We start from the raw sequence: 24505 nt of genomic DNA on the forward strand, positions 1-24505 counted from the left end.
TCCGTCAAAAAACTCCTAATAAATCACTTTCCCATATGGTGCATACTTTGACCATTCGAGTAAATTATCAGTGTGAGCTAATTCAGCAAAATCAAGTGTTGGGAGGCAGAAACTTTGTCATATCGAATGAAAATATGAGTTTAAAAATTTCAGCTGGCTAATATTTTGCCAGTAGGCCTCTGTTAGTCCAGACAAACCATAGGCGACTTCATAGGTTATGAAGATTTGATGGAGGTTTCAAATCCTATATTGCTTCCGTAATAGTTGTTGAACAGACTTTTTTTTCAGGGTCTGCCGGCAGTTCTGATGAAGAACACGTGCGGTTCAGAAGGGGAGAATTGCTGCTTTCCACGACCAATTCGTACCAAGTCATCAGTTCTCTTGGAAGTGGTACATTTGGACACGTGTTACAATGTACCCAGACTAGTACTTCACAGTTGGTCGCTGTCAAAGTATTAAGATATACTAGTGGTCAGCCTGAACTGGTGAGTTGAACCATTCGAACTATTTTAGGAATCGAAAACATCTTTGATGAAAAAAAATATTAAACTTAGAAGAAATAAAAAATTAGAATGTCGTAAAATTTGAAAACAGCTGAAGTTTACACTAGGTAGCATCTATCAGTTTCAGTCATAAATGAAAACGTAGTTGCTCAAAACTAAACATTTAGTACTCAAGATATCATTCAGTAGATATCAATGCAATCTCTTAACAATTCAAAATTGATTCATCAGATGAAATAATTTTTGTCTCTATTTCGAAATCGTACACAATAATCTACATTGAAAATCTGTTTTACGGCAAATGAAGATATTTCTCTTGACTTCATATTAGCATGCTATTAGCAACTTATTTGTAGACGTTTATCCCGCAACTCGATTATACCAGATTTGCGTAGAGCCAGGCGGCGGTGTGGTGTTCAAAAGCCACCCGGTCACATTACATTATCTTAATTTTCGTAGAATTTTTCAATTTTTTCAAAATCAAAATTCAGCTAATTGTATTCGTTGATAATTTAGCCTGCAGGTGAACGAATTTTTTGAATTAGTTAAGTAGTTTTTGGTGTTCCCATAACAAACATAATATCCATTCAGAATAACTACTGTCCCCATTTGAAAATACCCAAAAAGGTAATCATCTGCTGCCAGAGACGATAATAGTGATGATGAAAATGAAAATAATATTCATTGGCAAGAAATATATAAATTTCGTAAATAAATAATGATGAAATGCGAATAAATGGTTATTATCCACAAAGTCATGCCCGTGTGTGGGAATACACAATTTATTCATTCATTTACTGATAATATACAGTGTGGTCCACTTAGTCTGCAGCAAATAGGAAACTTTTTCATTATCGATTTCTCAGAAAATGTTATTCCTGACAAAAGTTGGTGCATGTTCCAAAACTATACCAAGTGTACCTGAAATGGCTTTTTGACAAATATATAAATTTCATTCATGAGTAAAGTACCATTATTTTAGAAAATATAGAAATCTGTTGAAGAGAAAAAACACATATGCCCTAAAACAATACTGTAGTTTGATAGTGTGACTTCTTTAAACTTGCCTGTAAAACGTTTTCATATTTGTCCTTAATTAAAAATGCCTCGCCCAGTATTATTAACGCTGCAAATATTTTCAACGAGCGGCATCCAGACAAACAAATTTGCTATTCAAGTGTAAGTAGAATTTTAAAGAATTTCAAACAGACAGGCTCACTAGAATATAAACATTATACGGAGCGTACGAAACCTGTATGCACAGAAGAAAACCAGCTTGACGTACTTCAGGAAGTAGAAAATCCTAGAAGATCCACCCAAGAAATTAGTGATTATACCGACATAAAAAAATGTGTGCTTACCAACCTACATTCATTTGTACATTTCAAGAAAGAGACCATGATATGAGATATGATTTTTCCATGTGGATTCAGAGTGAAATAGAAGAACAACGAGATTTTCATCGATGTATTCTGTTTGGAGATGAATCTACTTTTAGAACAAATGGGGTTCTATCATCACAAAATTGCAGATGGTGGTCAGATGTCAACCCAAATTTTATTATTGACAACAAAAATCAATACTATCAGAAAACAAACGTTTGATGTGATAATAGAGTTTTTGGATGATATGGTATTAGAAGAACGGCAAAAGTTATGGTTCCAACATGATGGATGTCCTTCCCATTCTACTAGAAATGTTTCTCAGTGGCTGAATAGGTCATTTCGTAATAAATGGTTAGGACGAAATACCGATCCTTGATGGCCTCCTCGTTCTCCAGACCTTACTCCTCTAGATTATTTCTTATGGGGATACTTAAAACCAAAAGTCTACAGAGATAGCCCCTTTATTAATGTTGATGAGTTCGAAACTACAATACGAGTTCATTGCAGAAATATTACCGTTAATGTGTTGCGATCTACAATAAACGAATTTTATGAGCGAACAATTAGATGCATCGAAAGAGAAGGTGGACATACAGAGATAAATTTTGACAGTTCATTCATACGAACATTAGACTTAGTAAAGTATTTGCCTCGTTAAAAAGAGTATTTGTTTTATTATAGAGTTCTGTTAAATATCGTTGCAACAAACATGAAGTTGACGGTCACCTAAAAAATACAAATTCAAGTAAATTTTACAAATACACTTTAATTTGCACCAACTTTTGTCAAGAATACAATTTTCTGAGAAATCGATAATAAAAAAGTGTCCCATTTGTTGCATACTCGGTGGACCACACTGAATATTTGGATGATGTTGAATTGGAAATAACACTATTTTCAAAAGATCAGTATGGGTTTTTTGTTTTTTCTGTAGTTCCAGTGATACAATCATATTGATTTTCAAGTCGAATGTCTAATTTCTGATGAAGGTATTAGTTATCATTGTGATTTGATGGTGATTATGATCTATTCTCATTTTCTGTTCAGCTCAAATTGTAGACTAAATCACCAAATACTAAAATTCCAATTTTATTATATCATTTATTTAGGTGCCCCTGGAAAACAGGCATCCTTGCATTTTCAACGTGGGCATTCTATAGCAGTTCAGTGAGCATCTCAATATGAGGTTGTTTTTTTTGAGTTTCGTTTCTGATGTGGTGGTGGACGGACGTGCCGACAGCGACCGTCCACAAAGAAGGCACGCGGACGGCATTGTTGGGGACGAAACTCAGTTTGTAATGTGAATGTCTGCCGTCATAGAACGTGCCATCATTGAATTAAACATTTTTGTGAACAGTCTATAAGTGTTGAAGAGAAAGAGCACTCCCATTCACGCCGGTTGGAGGCCGGGGTGGACCGGATGTCCACGTGGAGACTGGATTTTACCAAATAAATGAGTTAATTATGTGTAAAAGTCTTGAAGTGCCCAAAAAATATTGAGTGTTTTTTTATATAATGAAAAATTTTGATAAAAAAGGGGTGGCAGCATTGCTGCAAGCAAGGCAGCTGCGCCCCCCCGACAAAGCTCCTATCAATTCTGATAGGAGGAGCACTGGTCATAATAGAGCCATTTGGAAGCTGGGACTAAAATTTAATAGAAGAAGAAGAAGAAGAGGTTGTTTTTTACTTTCAGGGTCAACGAGAATATAGTGTTCTCTCGCAGTTGAAGTCCGAGGATCCAGATGAATACAACATCGTCAAAGTGCTGGAATTTTTCAAACACGGGCCTCACACATGTATCGTCTTTGAAATGCTGGGTAAGAGTCTCTTGGAATTCCTGGAAAATGCTGGCTCTATGACATGCAAAGACATTAGGCCCATTCTGAAGCAGCTTCTGACAGCTTTGTTGAAACTTAAGGTGAGTCTCATTAATTCATAAAAAAAATTCAAAACAATACTGAGTGAGTTAAACTGATTGACGCAACATTCCAAACCACCATTTATGTTTTCTTGACATGTTTTCAGAAGAATCTCCGTTTTCCAACTGATTGATGTAACATTTTAAACCACCATTTTTGTTTTTACTGACATGTTTTCGAAACAACTTTCCGGAAATATATTATTTCTCAAGCTGGATTCATCATCTCAACTAATTGATGCAACATTTTGAAACACCATTTTTGTTTTTTCTGACTTTTTTCCAGAACAATATTATTTCTTGAGCTAGATTCATCGTACCAATTCATTGACGCAACATTTCAAACCGCCGTTTTTGTTTTTTCTGGCCTTCTTTTGAAACGATATTATTGTTCAAACTGGAATCATCGTTTCAACTGTTTCTTACTTTTTGTTTAAAAACCATGTCAACCAAACCATAAAACTAATTTACGCAATATTTTGAACCACCATTTTCATTTGATTTGACTTTTATTCGAAACAATATTATTTTTCGAAATGAATTCATCGTCTCAACTGATTGACGCGATATTTCGAAATATCATTTGCGTTTTTTCTGACATTTCTTGAGAACAGTATTATTTCTTAAGCTGATTTCATCGTACTAATTGATGTACGCAACATTTCATACCTCCGTTATGGTTTTTTTAAACGATATTATTTTTCGATTTGGAATCTTTATTCCAACTGATTGACGCAACATTTAAATGACTATTGTCGTTGTTTCTTACTTTTTGTAAAAAACCATATGAACTCAATCATAAAAATAATTGACGCATTATTTTGAATCACCGTTTTCATTTAATCTGACTTTTTCCAAACTGAATTCATCGTCTCAACTGATTGACGCAATACTTTGAAACACCATTTTTGTTTTTTCCGACATTTTTCAAAAACGATATTATTTCTTGAGCTGGATTCACCGCACCACTTGATAGACGCAGCATTTCAGACCGCCGTTACTGTTTTTTCTGCCATTTCTCCAAACGATTTTATTTTTTGAACTAAAAGTCACTTTCCAACTGTTTGACGCAACATTTCAAACCACTGTCATCGTTGTTTCTTACTTTTTGTTAAAAAAAAAAACATATTAACTAATCCATAAAACTAATTGACGCAACATTTTGAACCACTTTTTTCATTCAATCAATCATTTTTTCAATACAATATTATTTTTCAAACTGAATTCATCATTTCACCTGATTGACGCAACATTTTGACTCAACTCCCATTTTTGTTTTTCCTGACTTTTTTCCAGAATAATATTATTTCTCAAGCTGGATTCATTGTACCAGATCATTGACGCAGCATTTCAAACCGCCGTTTTTGTTGTTTCTAACCTTTTTGACCAAAAGCTGTTATTTTTCAAACTGGATTCATCGTCTCAACTGATTGACGCGATACCTTGAACCATAATTTTTTATTTTTCTGACTTCTTTTCAGAATAATATTATTTCTCAAGCTGGATTCATTATACCAATTGATTGACGCAACATTTTAAACCGCCGCTTTTGTTTTTTCTAACCTTCTATTCAAAGAATATTATTTTTCAATCTGAATTCATCGTCACAATTAATTGACGCAACGTTTCAAACCACCATTTTTGTTTTTCCTGACTTTCTTCCAGAACAATATTATTTTTCGAACTGAGTTCATCATCTCAATTGATTGATGGATATTCACTATCTTAATAATGAGTCAAAGTCAAAAAATAGCATGAAATGAATGGTCAGTTGAACAATTGAAATAGTATAAAAACAAAAAAGAAACACAAATATAAAAACAAAATTGAGTGTGTTATTATAAACGTTTGAAATGATTCTTGTATTTTTTGACAGAATAAAAGCAAAAACTCAAAAGATAATTTTTTATTATTTTTTTTTGAGTTTGGACATACATACTAAGAATTTTAAAGTTATCGAAAATATAGTTGTAGAGAGAGGTTGAAATCCAGAGTGTTTTTTTGTAATTTACTCAAAGGAGAACGATTTCTTTAAATTTTATTACAATGTCCGATATCATAGCCATGAAGATCTGATTGCTTAATTAATGATGTTGATTTTTTATGAATTTGTATGGGAACATTGCAGAAAAATGATGTGGTTAACGGTATCATTCCCAATTTAAAAACAGTGGTTGACAATGATTTCTATAACCAGAGTTAAATATTATTCTGAGAGCTTTCTTCATGCAATTAGGAACATAATAGTAATTAGTAATGAAAAATTGTAAAAATAATAATTTTGAAAAGAAACATTCAATTCCTAATATTTTTCCTTGTGAGGTCCAGGTATATGCAATTAGGCCGACTTTTTTTTCTTAAAAACTAAGCATGATACGAAAAAAATTCAAGACACAAAAAAGTTGCATTTTTAAATGCTAAATTAAAAGAAATAATAAAAATTCCACAAAAGTCAGTGACGTACATTTTCAAGTCAAAAATATTCGTTCAAATCTTGCTCGAGACGCCACTGGACTTAATAAATTGAATCACGTTCGGGCTAAATTAGCTCCTCAATGTTATAAATACCATTGCCAAATTACAACAAAATTAAATGAAGGATGTTTAAGATATTTACGAATAACTTTTTTTAATTTTTATCTTGAGAACGAAGGATTTGCGGACCCATGTTTAAATCAACATTTCGTCTTAAAATTACCTAAAAAATCGTCTGTTGAATTTATGGTACATACTTATTTAACACCCTGTATAATTGATGTTGAATATAGTTGAATTTGCTTCAAAAAATCATGAAATCGTTTCAGATTAAGTCATATCCTTGGGAATTATTTGAATCAATCAATACTTCAATCGCACATATTATGTTATAGTCTATTTCAAAAGAGTGTAGAGTAATAAATCATGAAGTGTTATAAAATTTGCCTGAATTTCGTTGTCGTCCATGGGCGTAGGCAAATCTTAGGATTATTAAACTTAATAATTAAAGTAAATTAAAAATTACAGACATAGATAATAATAAAAGGCCATTTTTGGGAAGTAATTTGGTCTAAAACTAAGTACCTACATGTATTTAGGTAAGTAAAATTTCTTAAAAAAAGATTAAGATTAATTTTGGTGGTTCTTGTAAACTTATTTAATATGCAATTTGGGTTCATATACTTGAGCATGATTTCTCAAAAAAGGGTTAACACTTAGTTCCGAGGTGCCATGTCATTATAATAATCCCTTTTTGACCCTGCCCACCAATCATGCAATACCTATTAAACCCAGGTAATTAAGAAAAAGGGTTTAAATATATTGTAATGGTGTCTTAAACATTCGAGTTATAATAGTAATTGTTACTACACCAATTAAACGTACAGTGATATTGTGATATAGAAATAGTGAAAAAGTTATAAAATGGGGACATTTACTCCAAAGAAAAGAAGTGTAAAAAATTCTCCGCTATCTGTTTGCGAAAAAGTTATGATTTTAAATGTATATGATTGCATAAAACACGATCACCCTAGTTTGTCTGTGCAAGAAAGTGTTGAGCGATGTGCCCGAATGACTGGAATTGGACAGTCCACGATTTTTAAATTATTGCGAGAAAGAAAGATATCAGGCCAGGTAAGTCCATGCAAGAGAAAATCAGGAAGACCAATAAAAATCTTAGATGAAGACACCAAATGTGACATTCGAAGAAAAGTTCATTCGTTTTATTTTAAAAAGGAAATACCCACTCTTGAAAAAATATTTATCGAGATAAGCCAAGATAACGATATTCCTTTGATATCCAGAAAACTTTTATGGAAAACTTTAAAAAGTATGAATTTTGCCTGGGAAAAGCACAATCGAAAGGCACTATTACTGGAAAGTGATGAAATTGTTTGCTGGAGACGAAAATATTTGACAACTATAAAGCAGTACCGCAGAGAGCAAAAGAAAATTTTTTATCTTGATGAGACGTGGATAAACGAAGGTTATATAGTCAAAAAAATGTGGCAAGATAAAAATATAACAAGTTCTCGCCAAGCTTTCATAGAAGGCCTTTCGACGGGTATTGAAGTGCCTTCGGGAAAAGGGAAGAGGCTTATAATTGCTCACATTGGAAGCGAAGACGGATTTTTAAAAGAAGGTTTGTTAAGCTTTGAGTCGTGCCGGACGGGAGATTATCATGAGGACATGAATTCGGATGTCTTCGAAGACTACTTCGGGGAAATGTTAAAATTTCTTTCAGCTGATTCGGTCGTGGTTATGGATAATGCAAGCTACCATTCAAGGCGCTTAGAGAAGGTACCAACTTCAGCTTGGAGAAAGCAAGAAATTATTAACTGGCTGTCAAATAAAGGTATTCAGTTTGAGACGAATTCAGTAAAGAAGGAACTACTAGCCATAGTAAAACAACATAAATCTCGCTTCATGAAATATGCCGTAGAAGATGTAGCAGAAAAGTATAAAGTAGCTGTGCTGCGCCTACCGCCATATCATTGCGAATTAAATCCTATAGAACTTATATGGGCACAAGTTAAAGGATATGTTGCAAGGCACAATACCACATTTAAAATGAAAGATGTCAAGGTATTGTTTGATCAAGCCATTATGGAAATCACATCAGAAAACTGGCAAAAAGCAATCCAGCATGTTTTAAAAGAGGAAGATAAAATGTGGGAACTGGACAACTTGGTCGATCAGGTGGTTGACCCTATAATTATAACACCAGGGGATGATGACAGTTCTTCGGATGAAGACTATACTGATGTAGAATAATTTAATTGAATTGTAAATATACTGTAGCGGGATAAGCAATCTGGACAGAGACCAGTGTATCAGTGACAGTGACACTTTTGCTTAGGTTAGGGTTTAGAATTAAGGGTAGTCTGAATAATTATTTTCTCGGAAGGTTCTCGAAAATTGTACCTAGTAATCTCTAGAACATTCAATTAGGGTATAAATAGAGTGTTGTTAAACGTTAAGGGAAGTTCACAGTTTTAGCATTGTTCAAGTGTCAAATTGTAATAACGTATCCAGTAAAGTTCTTGTCGTTTTTGTGAATAAATTGATTTAAAGTCCCCACAAGTGTTTCAATACGTAAAGTTCGTTCGTGTGTGTTTGTGAGTATTTCCCGATTTCGGTTCGTATATATTTTATTGTTACATTTTATATTTTTTTAATAACACTGTTCTGCTGTATTAAATTTTTATTTCCTTTAATATAATTTTTATGAATGCATATTCTTTTGGCAATTATCCCACTAGCGCGCCTCTGGCTCAGTATTTATCCGTCGATAACAATGGACAAATCCCTTAAAACAGGGTGATACCTACCTGCTCTTTATGAAACGACATAATTTTGCAATGCGGACTAGGGAAGTGACAGAATTTATTGACGGATCACCCTGTAGCGCTTTTGAATACTTAATGAGATTTTATTACTCTACACTCTTTTGAAATAGACTATAGATGTCAAACCAACGGAAATACGTTTTTTCCTCATTCACTTTTCCCTATAGAAAAAATAGATCTGCACTCACTAGATGTGAGAAACAAACAAATATTATCTACATGTACCATATCAGAAACCTATTGGACACCTTCATAACAATCATATGTCGATCCTATCATAAAAGTTGGAATTTGGTTTGTTTCAGAAATTAAATGTTCCCGAATTGATTACAGTAACCATTCCCTTTCATTTTCAGCAATTGGGCATCATACATACCGATCTGAAACCAGACAATATAATGCTGGTTGACCCTGTAGGACTGCCCAATCGGATAAAAGTCATCGACTTCGGGAGCTCATTGTATACAAACGAGGAAAACGGGATAGCATATATCCAAACTCGTTTTTACAGGGCCCCCGAAGTCATACTGGGCCTCCCATTTTGTGAAGCAATTGACATGTGGTCGTTGGGTTGCATACTGGCCGAGTTATATTTGGGTGTGCCCTTGTACCCAGGGGTTTCAGAGTATACCCAACTCCGGTATATTATTGAGGCCCAAGGATTGCCCACAAAAGGAATGTTAGACTTTGGCAGCAAGACTTCACAGTTTTTTTGTTTGGACACGAAAGCCAGCTCTCCTGCTTGGAGATTGAATACATATGAGGAAAATATAGAACTGACGGGTGAAAACCCTAAGGAGAACTTGCGTCACGAAATTGAATCCCTTGACGAAATAATACATTTTGGAGCATTAACTAGCTGGAAGGGAATTGACCTAGCCGCCGAACAAGCCGACCAAAAAATGTTCATAGACATCGTCAAGAAAATGTTGGCTATGGAACAGGTAAATATTTGCATCATTTTGATTTGAATTATTTCTTCGATCTGAAATTAAAACAGCTATTTTTTTTTGTTTTTTTGTTTCAAAGGGTATTGTTTCGGTTGATATACTAGAAAGTCATAGGTATATACGACTTTTGTAACTAGTTACGTGAATCATCTGGATCGTGGTCTCTCAGTTTTTTCAGTAATGAACGATGACTCAGTTCTTGTTACCTGAGCAAATAGTATTCCACCATTTTGTATATCCCTTTTATGAACAAATTCACTTCACATACAAGGTGTTAACGAATCTTTCAGATAGGTTAGGTTGGATTCAAAGTTAGTGGGTCTATTCGACCCTCCACGGTAACTCGCAAGGGTTCATTGTGGCTCACACTCGACCCAGCTTCTTAACGAAGCCGATTAGTTTGTATGGTTGGTGGTCTTTCAGGTCAGATGGTAAGAGTACGGCTCTGCCGAACTCTAAAAACCCAGCGGGGTAGGCACAAAGTATATGGTCTGCTGTTTAATCGTTAATGAGGTAGTCGGATAGTCAAGGTGTAAGATATCCACCTTGATACCCGCGACAACCTTCCCATATGACGGTTTTTGCACGTCAGCTAAACTTGATGATGCCTTAGATTCAACCGTTCAGGGCTTTTTCGCCTCTGGTTTTGGTGAATCATTACTTGAGCGCAAAAGTTTGCAAACCTGCTCATGTTGAGTTTGTGCCTCCACCTGAGACAGATTCTGCGTACGCCGATCAAGAATTTGGTGCAAGGCGGTTTTATAAGTTACCCCGCTCTTTTGGAGACGTTTCCTGGCTGCACCATCAAACCATCTTTTTAGGTTCAGTTATTGGATCAGGAGTTGACAAGCTCCAGCTCTTGAATACAATTTGCAGGGAGGTCAATTGGAGTCATAAACTCGACATCCATCTCCTCTATAGACTCAGCGTCAGAAAGAATAAGTTTACCATGTCCATAAAAGTCCCACGAGTAGCTAGGAAAAGAAGGTCAATCACGGCAGAGCCCCGCATTACCGTGACAAGGTGATGCTACGACAAGAGGGCGCCCTGTATCTCGAAGGTTCCGTAGAGACAGCTGATAGGCTCAGTTTTATTCATCCTCTCGGCGCGGATACATACACTTTAGGATTAGGCCACCTTTGGGATACCATTCAGTTAGGGAATAGCAGAACCACAAGTGATTTTGTCATTCCCGTATCCAGCGGGGTTACGTAGAAGCAGGCATCCGATGGCAGGTTTGCTTATCTTTCAGATAAGTCATAACATCTTAAATAATATGTATGTCAGAATGCGATTTGATATATGTGAATGGTTTTTGAATTGGATCGTGGCCCCATATTTTCTCTACTACTGGACCCTGATTTAGTTCTAGTTTCCCGAGCATAGCATTTGACTCGTTTGAAACACCCCTCTGAAGTACAAATTTAGATTAGTCCAAATTCAGAAATGTAACGCCATGTGTATTTTTGAATTTTTGGATTCAAGATACAATTATAGATCACAATGTAGAATTTTCGGAAGTTTTCATGCTCGTTTTTTTTTCAATTACTCTAAATTGCAACTAGCTGGCTATTACCGGCAAAAACTAGAAGAAAAAGTCCTCTCGAAACAACTACTTTCATATGGACATTGAATTATACAAATACACTTTTTTCTATCCATTTTGTACTGCAAATATTCGTTATGAAATCGAATCAGATAACATTTACAGGATTTTAGGACAGTATATTTGTGGTATATACAGGGTGTAACATAAGTTTGTGAAAATATACAAATGAGGTATTCCTGAGACATTTTCAAGAAAAAACTTTATGTCTGAGAATGTTTCGTTCTGGAAATACAGGGTGATGAAATTGATATTTTCTGTTAGTCTTTCAAAAATAACTTTGCAAAAAATGGGTTATATGTTATACAGGTCCGGGGTTTTTGAAGTAGAAAATCCTAATTTCATATTGATTTTCATGTAACATCTAGAAAACGCTGCGTACTCATGAAAAAACCTAAATCGCACACCTTTTTCAAGTAAAAATATAAACTTTTGGTACAAGTACAAAAAGTTTACTCTCAAAAATTTGGTGCAATTTGAAATGAATAATGACAATGTACGCAGCGCCCTCTAGATGTTACATGAAAATTAATATTAAATTATGATTTCCCACGTATGTGTATGTGTATTATTATAAGGTATTATTATTCTAATAAAAATTTTCCTCCTTAAAATTATTGTCACTCTCAGTCACTTCCATCAGAAAAGAAATGTTTTATGTTTTGTAGAGATACTTATTTTCTTTCTCAATCTCACGTTAGTAAGAAGTTCCGTTTGTGATATAAAAACATATTGTTAATGAATATATTTCAGTTGTCCTGAGGAAGGTGGTAAGCACTACCGAAAGATTGACAAAAACAAAGAGTTTTCTTAGAATAACGCCCAGAATCTGACTGCAATCCCAAAATAATGTTCTTTATATATCCAGTTATATATAGTACAGCTTCATATATAAAGATGGAAAAATATGAAGCCAAAGCCTCTTTCACCCAATAATAAGGTTGTTAATCAATTTGCAAATAAGATAATTTCTGACCAACGTCTTAAGTTCAATCGGGATGGAGCCCAGCTCCCTTACCCGTTTGGCTGATTTTTGTCGAAGAAGGACAAATGGGTTCATGACTGAGGGGATGACGGTATGGAGTCCTCAGACATCAGTATCGCTCTTTACGAGATACCTCTACCTGGCTGGGGTGGAATGGATGAAAAAGCTATTCGTTCGTTAACGGGGGACATTAGGGCCTCATTCGACAGAGTGTCGGAGCCTTCTATATCGGAAGGGGTCGCCTACAGCATAGCCTATAGCTTCCCTAACTAACGGGTTTTCGTGAGTTTCCGCACCTTCAAAAACTCGCCGATTCCTCGACTGGATGGACTGCCGCCTCTTGTCCCCAGACGCCTGAAGCATACATGATGACAGGCTTGAACATCGTGTTGTAGACGGTTATCTGGTTTTTCAAGCTCATTTTTGATTTTCTGTTAATCAGAGGGTACAGACTTGCAATCCGACCCTCGATCCTAGATTTGAAGTACATAATGTGCGGGTTCCAAGTGAGCCTACGGTCTGTTAGACGGCCTAGGTACTTTACCCGCGCTTGCCAGTCAATCTCCCTTCCAGAGATTCTCACTTTTCTGGCCGGAGAAGATAGCAATCTTTCCATGGTTATCGCCTGAATCTTTCAATCGAGGTACCCGCGCTGGAGGTCGTCCAATGCACGTTGCATGTAGACGACACCGAGCTCCCGACCCATGGAAGATGAGAGAAGAGCCGTGTCATCAGCGTACATAGATATCTTCACACGGCAAACACGGTCGAAGGCCTTCGAAATGTCAAGTAATAGAATATGCACTTTTTTATTGGTATTACGCTCTTGGATGGTGTTTTCGACTGTAACTCAGTGGAGTGTTCTCTCCTGAAGCAAAGTTGTTCATCAGAAAATAATTTCTTCGAAGATAATAGTGATATGCCATCACTCTTTCTTGATGTGAATATTATTCATGAGTTGAGGCATGAAAAACTATCTTTATTCTTTTGTATGTTCCAAAATGGAGTATCAGCGAATATTCCAACCAAATATTCAAATGATCGCATTTTCGAAAAAATCCTTGTATATAATTGTAGTATCAATACCTATAGACTGAACTGTGACAACAGCTTATGGAAATGGGATGTTCTCTTGGGTGCCACGAGACGTATCACCTAATGAATTCCAAAAAACTCTTATCAGAATTTTGGTCAATGATGCAGAATCAGCTATTTTCCTAATCAGTGAGTCTGACAACTGAATTTCTACTGTCATCTCCAACTTGTAGATCGTGTAGTCACAAAATTTGATTAGTGATAATATGTTATTCTGTAAATCAGCTTTATAAATAGATTAGCGTTTACCCGCGGCTTTGCTCGCGGGTGACAGAAGAATAAATATAGAAAAATACCAAGCAGCTGAAACTATAGTCAATTGGATTGGATCGGATATTGTCGTGACTGTGAATAATACAGTGCGACGGTAATACGGTACTAAGGGTTGGAACTTCATAACTGGAATGCTAGATGACGTTAAAGTAGCTAGATTTTGAAATTTTTTTGACAAACAATTTTCTAATCTTACATGAAAAATACTTTTTCAAATAAAAAGTATTCTATGTTACTTCTTATACCTCCAAGAATGTGTGTACAAAATTTCATGATGATCGGTTAAGTAGTTTTCGCGTGAAACCGTAACAAACAAACTTACATTCGCATTTATAATATTAGTAGGGCTAGTACGGATAATAATATTAGTAGGGATCTTTTCCACAGTAAGACTATTGACAAATAGTTCAGAAGCTTGCATATTTGCAAGTTGATGATGTTTTCAGTATTTCATTTGGTTAACTTGTTCAAAGTAGCCGTGTGGTTTTATAGTAGCTTATCAAAATTTATTTAGATAGCTTCATTTTTATAATTTTCGAAAGTATTGTTGTAAAAAACAATATGTGACACAATTCATGAGGATTTCGAAAATAATCTTATAAAAATCAGTAGCCTCAATCTCTGTAGGTGAAAATTATGTTTAGCGATGTAGAATATGTCGTATACATCTCTTCACAAAAATATCAGGGCCATATCGATGTGAACACAAAAAAGAGCAGCTTTTCTGTAAAACCAGCACTCGTCGTTCTGGAATTGAAGAAAAACTCTTAAGTTGGGATGAAATGTAATGATATTTCACTGGACACTTATGGATATTTTTCAATTTCAGTCAAAACGCATTACTCCAGCTGAAGCTCTTGACCATGACTTCATCTCTATGGACCATTTAGTGAACTACAGTGATTGCGACTATGTAGAAGAAAATTTGCAGACGTTGGAGGCTGCTTGCACTAAAATTCCCTTGAGAAATTGTCCATCACCCGGAGAGTCCTCTGAGAATTATAACGTCACTGAGGGCCATCAGCAAAAACTCCAAGGAAACTGTGAATATCCTTTGGTGAGTAGTTGTTGCGTTCAATTGTGAACTTTATTTTTGAAAACTTTCAATACATTTGCTTCAGGAGTACTCATAGTTTTTTTTTCAGGTGCCTCAAGATAATGAGGATCAACAACCGCTCAACCTGGTTAAAAAAAGGGCTCGAGAATCTACTTCTCCAGACCAAACGAACCATGCCAATATCTTGAAAAAGGAAAATAGCAAATATAAAGTTCTCTTGCAGCCCTCAGTGACGTTCGAACAATTTACTGACTGTTACCCCTATAATATTCAGCAAGAGGTGACAGTCTGTAGTACCTCGCCGGTGGATGAGAAAGTGAATTCAATTTCAGACAGTGACGATGACGACAAACAGCCATCGTCGGTGGGTAGAAATATTTTACATAAAACGATCCAATTTAACAAATCAATTCTTTCTGCAGGAAGCGTATTTCAGGATGATGAGAATCAATAACCACTCAACCTGGCCCAAAAATCTACTTCTTCAGAGCAAACAAACTATGCCGATTATGTCAATGAAGAAAAATCGCAGATCTGAAAGCCACCTGCAGCCCTCAATGGCATCGGAAAAATGTATTAACTGTTACCCCTATGATGTCCAACAAGAGGTAACAGTTCGTGAAACCTCGCCGGTAAACGAGATAGTGGATTTGATTTCAGATAGTGAAGATGACGATGACGAAAAAAATGCATCTTCGGTGGGTAGAAATATCTCACTTGAAATAATTCAATTTAACAAATCAATTCTTTCTGCAGGAAGCGTATCTCAGGATGATGAGGATCAATAACCGCTCAATCTGGCCCAAGAATGTACTTCAGAGCAAACGAACTATGCCAATCATTTCAATGAAGAAAAACCGCAGATCTGAAGTTCACCTGCAGCCCTCGACAACGTTTGAACAATTTACTGACTGCTACCCTTATGATATCCAACAAGAGGTAACAGTTCGTGATACCGCGCCAGTGAACGAGATAGTGGATTTGATTTCAGATAGTGAAGATGATGATGATGACGAAGAGCCGTCGTCGGTGAGTAGAAATATGTCACAAGGGATGATTCAATTCAACAAGTCCATTCTTTTTGTAGAAAGCGATTCCAAGGATGATGAGGATCAAAAACCGCTCAACCTGGTTTGAAAAAAGGCCCGGGAATCTGATTTTCCAGAGCAAAGACACTATGCCATTATCTCAAAAAAGAAAAATCGCAAATCTAAAGTTAATTTTCAGCCCTCGGTGATGTTCGAACAATTTACTAACTGTTACTTCTATAATATTCAAATAGAGGTAACAGTCTGTCATACCTCGGACAGTGAAGATGACGAAAAAGAGCCATCGTCGGTGTGTAGAGATGTCTCACATAAAATGATTCAATTCAATAAATCAATTTTTTCTGTAGGAAGCGTATCTCAGGGTGATGAGAATCAATAATCGCTCAACCTGGCCCAAAAATCTACTTCTCCAGAGCAAACGAACTATGCCAATTATCTCAATGAAAAAATATCGCAGACCTGAAGTTCACCTGCAGCCCTCGACGATGTTTGAACAATTTACTGACTGTTACCCCTATGATATCCAACGAGAGGTAACAGTTCGCGATACCTCGCCGGTGAACGAGATAGTGCGAGATAGTGGATTTTATTTCAGACAGTGAACATGACGATGACGACAAAGAGCCATCGTCGGTGCGTTGAACACATTACTACAGCTGAAGCTCTTGACCATTACTTCATCTCAATGGACCATCTAGTAGGCTACAGTGAATGCGAAAATTTGCAGATGTTGGAGGCTGCTTGTCTTTGAAAATTTGTCCATTACCTGCACAGTCCACTGAGAATAATAACGTCCATCAGCAAAAACTCCAAGGACAGTGTGAATATCCTTTGGTGAGTAGTTGTTGCGTTCAACTGAAATATTCATTTTTGAAAACTTTCAATACATTTGCTTCAGAAGTACTCATAGTTTTTTTTTCAGGTTCCCAGGAAGATGAGGATTAACAATCGCTTAACCTGGTTAGAAAAATGTCTCGAAAATCTACTTCTTCAGAGCAAACGAGACATGCCAATATGTCAGAAATGAAAAATCGCAGATCTGAAGTTCTCTTACAGCTCTTGGTGACGTTCGAACAATTTACTGACTGTTAGTCCTATAATATTCAAGAGGTGAAACTCTGTAATACCTCGCTGGTGAACGAAAAAGTAAATTCAATACCAAACAGTGAAGAGCCATCGTCGGTAGGTAGAGATATCTCACAAAAAAAATTCAATGTAACAAATCAAATTTTCCTGCAGGAAGCGTATCTCAGGATGATGAGACTCAATAATCGCTTATCCTGGTCCAAGAATTTACTTCTTCGGAGCAAACGAACTATGCCAATTATCTCAGTAATTAAAAATCGCAGATTAGAAGTTCACCTGCAACGCTCAACGACGTTTGAACGATTTACTGACTGTTACTCTCATGATTTCCAACAAGAGGTGACAGTCCATGGTACCTCGCCGATGAACGAGATACTGGATTCAATTTCAGACAGTGAAGATGACCATGACGACATAGGGCCATCGTCGGTGGGTAGAAATATGTCACCTAAAATGATTCAATTCAACAAGTCTAGTCTTCTTGTAGAAAGGGATCCCCAGGATGATAAGGATGAAAAAACGCTCAACTTGGTTGAAAAAAAGAGCCGGGAATCTGATTTTCCAGAGCAAACGCACTATGCCATCACCCCAAAAAAAATCGCAGATTTGAAGTTCACTTGCAGCCCTTGGTCACGTGGAACACAACAATGTGATGCTCGATCATGCATACTGGTAAACGAGGAAAACAGGTTAGCATAAGTCCAAACTTGATTCTACATAGCACCTGAAGTCATACTGGGTTATATCTGGGTGTGCATTCATACCCAGGGACTTCTGAGTACAAACAAATTCGGTATATCATCAATGCTTAAGGGTTGTCCACAAAATACATGCACGACTATGGAAGCAAGATATCGCAGTTCTTCCGTTTGCACACAGAAGCTAACCTGAAGACTGCATACATGTCAGGAACAGGAAGAGCTGACGGGTGGAATCTTAGAGGAGACCGTGCGCCATGAAATTGAATCCCTTGACGATTTTGTAGATTTGGGAGTATTAACTGGTCTGAAGGAAGAGAAACTGATAGCTGAACAAGCTGACCAGAAAATATTCATAGATATTATTGAAAAATGTTGGACATATACCAGGTAACTATTCACATCATTTTGAATTGGAAATATTATTTGAACTGAAAGTAGAACAGAAATTTTATTGTTCCGGAAGGCGTCGTTTCGAATGATATAATAGAACGCCATTGAACGCCATGTTCGATTTTTGTAAATAGTTATGTGAATCATCTGGACCAGGGTCTTTTATTGTTTCACTAATGAACGATGACTTAGTTATCTATTCCTTAATAAGTAGTATTTGACCCCTTCTGAACATTCCTTTGATGAACATTAAATATGTTCAATCAAAATGTGTCAACAAATTTTTCACATAAGTGATAACAACTAAAATATTATGTGTGTCAGAATATGATTCGATATTGGTAAATGGTTTTTGAAGATGGAAGTTTGAGCATCTTTTCAATTGACGGATCGTGGTTCCGTATTATTTTACAACTGAACAGTGACGCAGTTCTAGTGGAGATGAACATTTTTGCATATTCTACTTTTTGGTCACTTCCATATCCATCAATCTCATTATATTACATTATATCATGTGGATGAATGTCATTACGATGCCATCGATGACATAAGTAGATCAAACTTATTCCGTGACATAAAAAATCGACATTCATGAATGAATTGTGTGTATTTTCTATAATGTTATCCAGATTGGTACTGAAAGGCCTTGGGGCAAGTGTCTTACGACGAAACATCGATGTCTACCAGTGAGGATGACAGTGTTCCATGTAAGTGCAATTTGTTCATTTAAAGTAGGACTCATGTGAATGATATCTGATTTTATTCCATAACGATTGTTTGGAATACAAACAGTAGAGAAAAGTATCTTCTCTATAATTCAGTGTTCATATAAGTGTATTTGTTCCGAAAGATTTTTTTCTTTCGAGTAATTCAATGTTTATATGAAAGTAGCTGTTTCAGAAGGAACTTTTTTACAGTTTGTGTCTGGAAGTTGCTTCTTTGCATGATCTACACATCCATGTATAGAGTTACTTATTTTCAAATTGATTACTTCCTTCCTCTCTTTGGAAGATTCCTACATTTTTTCGTACCAAGATGGAGTAGTAGAAAGCCAAAAACTTTCTTTCCCAAAAATCAATTTCAAATTTTGAAAATGTTCATTTTTGAATTTTTTGACTCAAGAAACAATTATAAATCACAATGTGGAATTTGCGGAAATTTTCATGCCCGTTTCAACTATGATCCACTGTAATGATTCTGAATGGCAAAATAATTTTTCCATGTCTATTCATTTTCATCAGGGCGGCCAGCGGATAAAAGATTTTTTCAATCGAATTTCACGGAAACTAGTTATTTGATAAAATATAATTTTGCTCATCAATTTGAAAATATTCAAAATACACTACATTTTGAAATTTTCAGCAAACGATTTTACAAAATCGCAACACGTGTTTCGCCATAAAATGGCTTCTTCGGGCGTGTCCGAAGAAGCCATTGTATGGCGAAACACGTGTTGCGTTTTTGTAAAATGGTGTAGTGAAGATCTCACAATGAAGTGTATTTTGAATATGTTAGTTATGGATTTTCATCAAGTATCGGCCAATTCCATTCGAAAATAATTTGGAAATAATATGAGTTCTTGTTTTATGGGTAAATCGTGTCTGAGTCATTTAGAATAGCCACTTGATGTACAAATTTGCTTCAAAAAAGGGTGTTTTCCAATGACATTCTAATATTTGGATCATTTTTGTATCCATTTTGTATCCATATGCCCAAGAGCTCCTGATTTTTGAAATGCCGAGTGCTAAAATTCCAGGATGAACCCATATGTATGATTTTGGATATTTTTCGAAATGAATGAAGCTTGTTCCATGTATTAGAAGGAATTTTTGTTGTACAAAATATCAATTTATCCTGCCAGTGGCGCCCATGGGGGATTTTACTAAATGAATTTAAAGATAAAAGTGATACACCAGCATTTTATCTTGGAGTGAATATTATTTTTTTTATTCTTATTGTTTTCTGAGCAGATGTGCTTTCAGTTTCTGAGTTTAGACATAGAAAATTATGTTCATCCAGTTGTATGTTCCGGAATTGAGTATTAGAGAATATTGAAACGATCGTATTACCGTCATTTTTGAGCAATGAACAAAATGCTTCTTGCAATAATTTTACAGTTGCTAACGAACTCACCTAGTAAATATATCACCGTTTTCTCAAGTATATATTTAAAAACTGTGGTTACGGTAACAACTGTGGATTCAACCACTGGGGATAGCTTCCACTCTCCTGCTCACCATCAGCAACTATTAAAAAATTGATCAGAAACATGTATAATTGAAAGTGTATGAATTTTTCAGTATTTCATATGTTCAACTTCTCTATATTAAAAGTAATTTTGTGCTAGCATTTGAAACCTTATTCAGAATGTAAATTGATGGATGTAGCCTTTACTACGTGGTAGTAAATCATACTACATAAAAGTGGCAAAAAACATACAAAGTTTCATTTCTTCTTTATTAATTATTTAGATTACTATGTTTTCATAATTTCCAAAATGATTGCCTTTAAAAATTGTTTGAAAATAATTGAAATTTGGAGACACGATTTACTCAGAAAAGAGTATTTTAAATCTTTGAAAATCAGGGCCGTCACTTTCTATTTCAAAACGATTCAGTACAGAGACCGCTGACACGTGAAAATTTTGTTTTACGACGCAGAATATATATATATATATATATATATATATATATATATATATATATATATATATATATATATATATATATATATATGTATATATATATATATATTTATATATATATATATATATTTCTGTTCACAAGAATATCTAAGGTCATAAATATCAGGCACAAAAAAGAGCTTTTTCATAAAACTAGAATATAAATGTCATCCCCAAAGTATGCACTATATGGAAAACTTATTTATTGAGGGGTTTTCGACAAGAAGTTATTTCTGATAAAAGTTTGTGCATCTCCTGAAACTAAACATGCACCAACGAAATACAAGGAGCCTTCAAATATTTGATTTTGAGACAGGAGTGAAGTACTCTTATTTTGGAAAATCCTAGAATATATTATCCAGAAAAGTTGTTCAGCATTGAAAAATACATCAAGATTTGGAGTCATGGCCATCCAAGTGGAGTTTTATTTCTTTATAATTTTTTTTAATAGGGACTACGAATAAAACATTTGGTAAAACGATAAATAGACAGATCCTGTATACGATGGTCCATTGTGAAAGTCTGCAATATTACAAATTACACAACTATGGTGTTAATTAACCACAGTCAATTTTTTTGAAGAGTAAAATAATTTTCAACAAACTTTGATTTTCTGGAGATTATTTCGGAGAATTATTTTAGACAAGAAAATCTCCAGATAATAAGATATTTTGGAGAAATATTTTAGACAAGAAAATCTCCAGATAATCAGTTTGTTCCAAAATACTTATTTTAATTTGATGTTTTGTGATTTGATATTATTGAATATTATGTTCTTACTGTTACAATACAGTATAATTTTGAGTAATTTTCGGTGCTAACAAAAAAATTAAAATATCTTTGCACCAAAAACTTTCAAAATTATTTTACTCTCCAAAAAACTTGACCATTTTTAACACCATAGTTGTGTAATTCGTGATACTACAAGCTATTCATCGTTTTGACAAAAAATTTTTTTCGTAGTCCCCTTAAAAAAAATGGGTGAAAAAATAAAACTCTGCTTGGATGGTCATGATTCCAAATCTGGATGTATTTTTCAAATTACTCTTTACTCTTGTCTCAAAATCAAATATTTGAAGGCTCCTCGTATATTACGTGTGTGTACTGTATTTTGTTGATGCATGTTCAGTTTTAGGTGATGCACAAACTTTTATCAATAATAAGATTTTGTCGAAAAACCCTTAATAAATATGTTTTCCATATGGTACATACTTTGGGGATGACACTGTATATTTCTATGGAGTTTTACCTCGAAATGTCCTCAAAAATAGCCTACTTGAATATGAGCCGGTTATCAAGTCAAAGTACTCTAAAGTACATCAGTGATTTTTTTCTGAAGTATGAATCCATGCAAGTACGACTGAACAAATCACAAAGGGAACACGAAAACCATGCTGAGTACCTCTCAGAAATCAACATTCCTCGGTTTCAGATCAATTCACGGATGATTCTGTTCATATAACAAATGATCTGTGGAGTGCGATTCGCAGATGTTTGGAACTGCGTGTTTGTGGACATATTTGGTTTGATACAACTTCGATTAAGTTCATTGAATTTTTGAAGTGATAAATGAAGTATTTTTAATGTTTAGATTCTAACCTTGATCTTCAAATACCATTCTTCCACGAGCGATTCTTGTGGCAGAATTTGATTATTGTTCACACTACTTCCCCGGCTAATGCCTCGCTGGACATTGAATTATATCTGACGAAAGTTTCATATATATGTAGCGGCCGTGTTGAAAATATTCGAGTCCTTGACACTTTGCTATCTGGGTAGAATCTTTTCTGTACTGACGGGAGACGGAGGTCTGCAGGGGAGCTACTTGAATCACCATGGATTTCTGCTGGATGAAACATCTGCAAGACTAGCCTCTGTGAGGAACCTTGCAAAAATATCTTTCGGATAGAATTCAATATCCAGCGTGGCATTAACCGGGGAAGTAGTTGTTTTCCGACAGACGTTTACCATACCCTACTGTGTAGGTAGTTGAAAGAGATATATTTTTCGTAACTACGTATGTATCTCTCCTCAATAGTTTTCACTTTTGATTGATTATTTTTCTAAAATTGAAAAGAAATCTGAAACTACAGAAATTCTGAAATAAAAAATTGAAGAGAAATCTCAGATCAGAAAAATCCAGAGTTGGAATTGAATATAATGAAATTCCAAGTACTACGTTGTCATTAATTGAGTCAATTAACTTTTCAAAAGTAAACTTAAAACTGAATTGCTCAGTCAACACTGATCCAAATATAAACATTTGTATTTCATTTTATTATTGTTCTGAAATTACCATTTATTTTTGTAATGTTTCTTTTTTTTAACCGTTGTTGATTGGGAAAATAGCGCTTTGCTAAACTCCGCCACGTAAAATGAAGTCAATTTTTATAAATATTATTATTAATTGGGTCAATTAACTGGAAACTTATGGAAATTTTTCAATTTCAGTCAAAACTCATTACTCCTGCTGAAGCCCTTGAACATGACTCCATCTCCATACACCATCTAGTAGCCTACAGTGCCTGCGACTATGTGGAGGACGATCTGAAAATGTTGAAGGCTGCTTGTGTTGAATCTCCTTTGGAATATTACATGAATAGCTATTGAATAAAACTTCAGAATAATTCATTTTGTTTTAAATTTGCATGCCTCAAAGAATTTGTGAATTTCTGCTCTTCTACTGACCAACAAAGAGAGAATCTGCTAACGTAACAATTGAACAAAATGGGTTTATAGTTTGTCCAAAGGGCTTGAGTATTTTCATACAGGGTGTTACATCAGTATGTTGGAATATTCAGGTGACGTATTCCTCAGACAATCGTAAGAGAAAAGTCTAAATAAAATTGTGACTGGTGACTGGAAATGTTTCGTATCGGAGATACACGGTGTTGAAATTTATTTTATTTGTTCGTTTTTAAAAAATAGGATATCCGCAACAAACGTGGTACCCGAGATTTTTGGACGTGGTAAATCATAATTTCGTATCAAATTTTATGTGACATCTAGAAAGCGCTGCATACACTGGTATTATTTATTTCAAATTGCTCTAACTTTTTTGACAGTTACTTCTGTTACTTTTCATAAAAAACCTAATTTCCACACCTTTTTCAAGTAAAGAATTGCTGAGAACATTACAAAAACTAAGTATGTGGTGGATCTCGTCAAAATAAACAACTTTGTCCTTCAAAATGTTTGATGAAAATAACTGAAATTGCAGAAATTGACAAAAACCAACCATGTTTTGGAAAATTTTAACATGTCGTATTTCGAAAACGAATGATTTTGAATATGAACAATATTTCAACAAACCATGACCAGTAGGATCTGTTCTGGGACCCCTATTATTCATTCTATACACGAATGATACTTGTGAAATTCTGAAAAATTGTAAAATACAACTATTTGCAGATGTATCATTGATTTTTGTACCAGAAAATTTGAAAGTGAATACAAGTGAATCGAAATTTACTTTCAGACCGGCAAATACAAAATTTTCA

General features: G+C 35.0%; 1 protein-coding gene across 1 annotated transcript; it reads left to right on the forward strand.

Annotated features, from left to right (window-relative positions):
- The first annotated feature begins 38 nt into the window (after window positions 1-38).
- On the forward strand, window positions 39-23699 carry LOC111502239 (uncharacterized). Its single transcript, XM_074182246.1, has 14 exons — window positions 39-234; window positions 289-485; window positions 3582-3806; window positions 9487-10074; window positions 14869-15096; window positions 15185-15460; window positions 15519-15794; window positions 15853-16125; window positions 16184-16434; window positions 16493-16979; window positions 17068-17327; window positions 17385-17660; window positions 17719-18319; window positions 23457-23699. Exons 3-9 carry the CDS (start codon window positions 3699-3701, stop codon window positions 16331-16333), a joined length of 1899 nt encoding a protein of 632 aa, XP_074038347.1. The 5' UTR covers window positions 39-234; window positions 289-485; window positions 3582-3698; the 3' UTR covers window positions 16334-16434; window positions 16493-16979; window positions 17068-17327; window positions 17385-17660; window positions 17719-18319; window positions 23457-23699.
- The last annotated feature ends 806 nt before the right edge of the window (window positions 23700-24505 follow it).

The sequence above is a fragment of the Leptinotarsa decemlineata genome, unplaced genomic scaffold (genome assembly GCF_025532065.1).
Source record: "Leptinotarsa decemlineata unplaced genomic scaffold, Ldec_3_MD MMD2_tig00026328_RagTag_RagTag, whole genome shotgun sequence".
Taxonomy (NCBI): Eukaryota; Metazoa; Arthropoda; class Insecta; order Coleoptera; family Chrysomelidae; genus Leptinotarsa; species Leptinotarsa decemlineata.

Coding starts and splice junctions, on each gene's coding strand:
- LOC111502239 (XM_074182246.1), top strand. CDS start 3,699: ATGCTGGGTAAGAGTCTCTTGGAATTCCTGGAAAATGCTGGCTCTATG. Junction 3,807..9,486: donor CAGCTTTGTTGAAACTTAAG/GTGAGTCTCATT, acceptor TTTCATTTTCAG/CAATTGGGCATCATACATAC. Junction 10,075..14,868: donor AAATGTTGGCTATGGAACAG/GTAAATATTTGC, acceptor TTTCAATTTCAG/TCAAAACGCATTACTCCAGC.